This window comes from Penaeus vannamei, chromosome 26 (assembly GCF_042767895.1).
Source record: "Penaeus vannamei isolate JL-2024 chromosome 26, ASM4276789v1, whole genome shotgun sequence".
Taxonomy (NCBI): Eukaryota; Metazoa; Arthropoda; class Malacostraca; order Decapoda; family Penaeidae; genus Penaeus; species Penaeus vannamei.
The window spans coordinates 2655872-2658371 of NC_091574.1; the positions used below are offsets into that span (position 1 = coordinate 2655872).

The 2500-nt window shown below is 35.6% G+C and overlaps 1 protein-coding gene across 4 annotated transcripts in view; it reads left to right on the plus strand.

Moving 5' to 3' along the window:
* Window positions 1-434: 434 nt before the first annotated feature.
* LOC113804001 (uncharacterized) overlaps window positions 435-2500 on the plus strand; it is a 7729-nt gene continuing 5663 nt past the window's right edge. The window contains exon 1 of one of the 4 annotated variants that reach the window (XM_027354818.2): window positions 435-524. In XM_027354818.2, coding sequence (XP_027210619.2) covers window positions 453-524 — 72 coding nt within the window. In that variant the 5' untranslated portion in view covers window positions 435-452. Of the gene's footprint in view, window positions 525-547; window positions 572-769; window positions 1004-2500 lie in introns of those variants that run through there. The other 3 variants (XM_027354821.2, XM_027354820.2, XM_027354819.2) reach the window with 3 other exon arrangements.

Sequence of the window (2500 nt, forward strand, 5' to 3'; positions counted from 1 at the left end):
TTTCATTCTGCTTTAGTCTCGTTACGAAACGTTTGATGCTAGAGTCAAAAGGCAAGCCATCGAAGGCGTGGCTCCGTCAGCTGATGATAAGTTGCCAGTGACGTTTCCTCCTCAATCATAACATTTTAAAACTAAAAACATGGAAGAAAATGCCACTAATCATACAAATGCATCCATTAATGTGTTGGAAATATTCATTCTTCGTCTTATAATAGTATCGTTTTCAAAGAAACCCCACCTAGATTCCCGAAAATATAATAAATCAATAAAAGGGATTTGGCAACCGCTCAAGAGAAACCTGTTACAGGGGGAGGAGGGAGAGGGCGAGGTACCCCCAGTGGGCGGGGCCTAGGGGGCCCTGTAGGGGAGGAGCATAGGGGTCAGCGGAGGAGGGTGGGGGAGGGGAAAGGGGTCCTTAGGGGAAATGGGGGGGGGAGGTAGGGCTCAGTTGCATGTTGCTAGGCTCTTGTTACGTCGCTCTCGGGTCTTCCAGTGCCGGCGCCGATCCTGAAAACGGCTGCTTTGTAAGTGTGTGGAGGAGAGATAACACTTGGAAAAGGCCTTTAAAAGTGTCAGTTAAAGGAGAAAGGTGTATTGTTGTCGGAAGTTAGAGAGAAAATGCGTATTATGGTGTTCTCAATAGGTTTCTCTTCAAATTTACAATTTCTCGAGGAAAATCAGTGTTGCAGAATCATTTTTACACTGAGTGACAGCATCCTTAATAATAATAATAATGATAACACGAATAAATAACATAACCAATACCGACTAAACCACACAGCAGGCACCTCAACCTCACCATAAACCCTATAAATACCCATTGATAACACGCAGTCACCCATTTCTTTATTTAATCCCAGACAGAGTGGCACCCAGCAGGCTCTCGCGGTGCCAAAGAGCAGCGGTGAGTCTCTCGCGGGTGCCACTGAGGGAGAGAGACAGTGCCTCCCTGCTGTCTCCCGCCTGCTGTCCCCTGGCTGCTGTCTCCTGCTTAGTTTTTGATGTGGGTTGTGTTGTGTGTTGAGGTTGTTGAGTGCTGTTATTTTTAAAGTGATTTTAATTGGTTATTTGTTGTGGTTGGTGATTTTTTAAGTGATTTTAATTGGTTATTGTTGTGGTTGGTGATTTTTTAAGTGATTTTAAATGGTTATTTGTTGTGGTTGGTGATTTTTTAAAGTGATTTTAATTGGTTATTGTTGTGGTTGGTGATTTTTTTAAGTGATTTTAATTGGTTATTGTTGTGCTTGGTGATTTTTTAAAGTGATTTTAATTGATTATTGTTGTGCTTGGTGATTTTTTAAAGTGATTTTCATTGGTTATTGTTGTGGTTGGTGATTTTTTAAAGTGATATTAATTGATTATTGTTGTGGTTGGTGATTTTTTAAAGTGATTTTAATTGGTTATTGTTGTGGTTGGTGATTTTTTAAAGTGATTTTAATTGGTTATTGTTCTGGTTGGTGATTTTTTAAAGTGATTTTAATTGGTTATTGTTGTGGTTGGTGATTTTTTAAAGTGATTTTAATTGGTTATTGTTGTGGTTGGTGATTTTTTAAGTGATTTTAATTGGTTATTTGTTGTGGTTGGTGATTTTTTAAGTGATTTTAATTGGTTATTTGTTGTGGTTGGTGATTTTTTAAAGTGATTTTAATTGGTTATTTGTTGTGGTTGGTGATTTTTTAAAGTGATTTTGATTGGTTATTGTTGTGGTTGGTGGTTGATGTTAAGAGTTTGTTTTTGGTTATTGAAGGTTGGTGTTAATACTGATAATGAGGGTCATTTTATAGTTATTGAAGGCTGAGATTTTGTTATTGATGATTGATGTTATTGTTATTGGTGATTGATGCTAATGTTATTGTTGGTTAATGTTATTGTTACTGATGGTTTATGATGTTATTTTTATTGATGGATAATGTTATTATTGATACTTGATGTTATTGATGGTTGATATTATTTTTATTGATTGGTGATATTATTGTCGTTGATGGTTGATGTTATTGTTGGAGAATGTTATTGTTATTGATAGTTGATGTTATTGTTTTTGAAAGTTAATGTTTTTGTTATTGAAAGTTAATGTTTCTGTTATTGATGGATGATGTTATTGATATTGATAATTTATGTTATTTTTGGTTGACTTTGTTATTGTTATTGATGGTTGATTTTTATTGATAGCAGATGCTATTGTTACTGACGGGTTGATGTTAGTGTTATTGAAGGCAGAAATTACCTCTGTTGTTGATAGTTGATGTTATTGTTATTGCAGGAATGTAATTATTAGTAAAGGTTAATGTTATTGCATGTTGGCATTATTGTTATTGAATGTTAAAGTTATTGTTATTGCAAATCGGTATATTGTTATTAAAGGCTACATATAGCTGTAGATATTGTCAATAATAAAGGAATTATCATGAAATTCATCATAATTACCTGTGTGTGTATGTGTGTGTGTGTGTGTGCACGCACACACACACACACACACACATACACACACACACACACACAC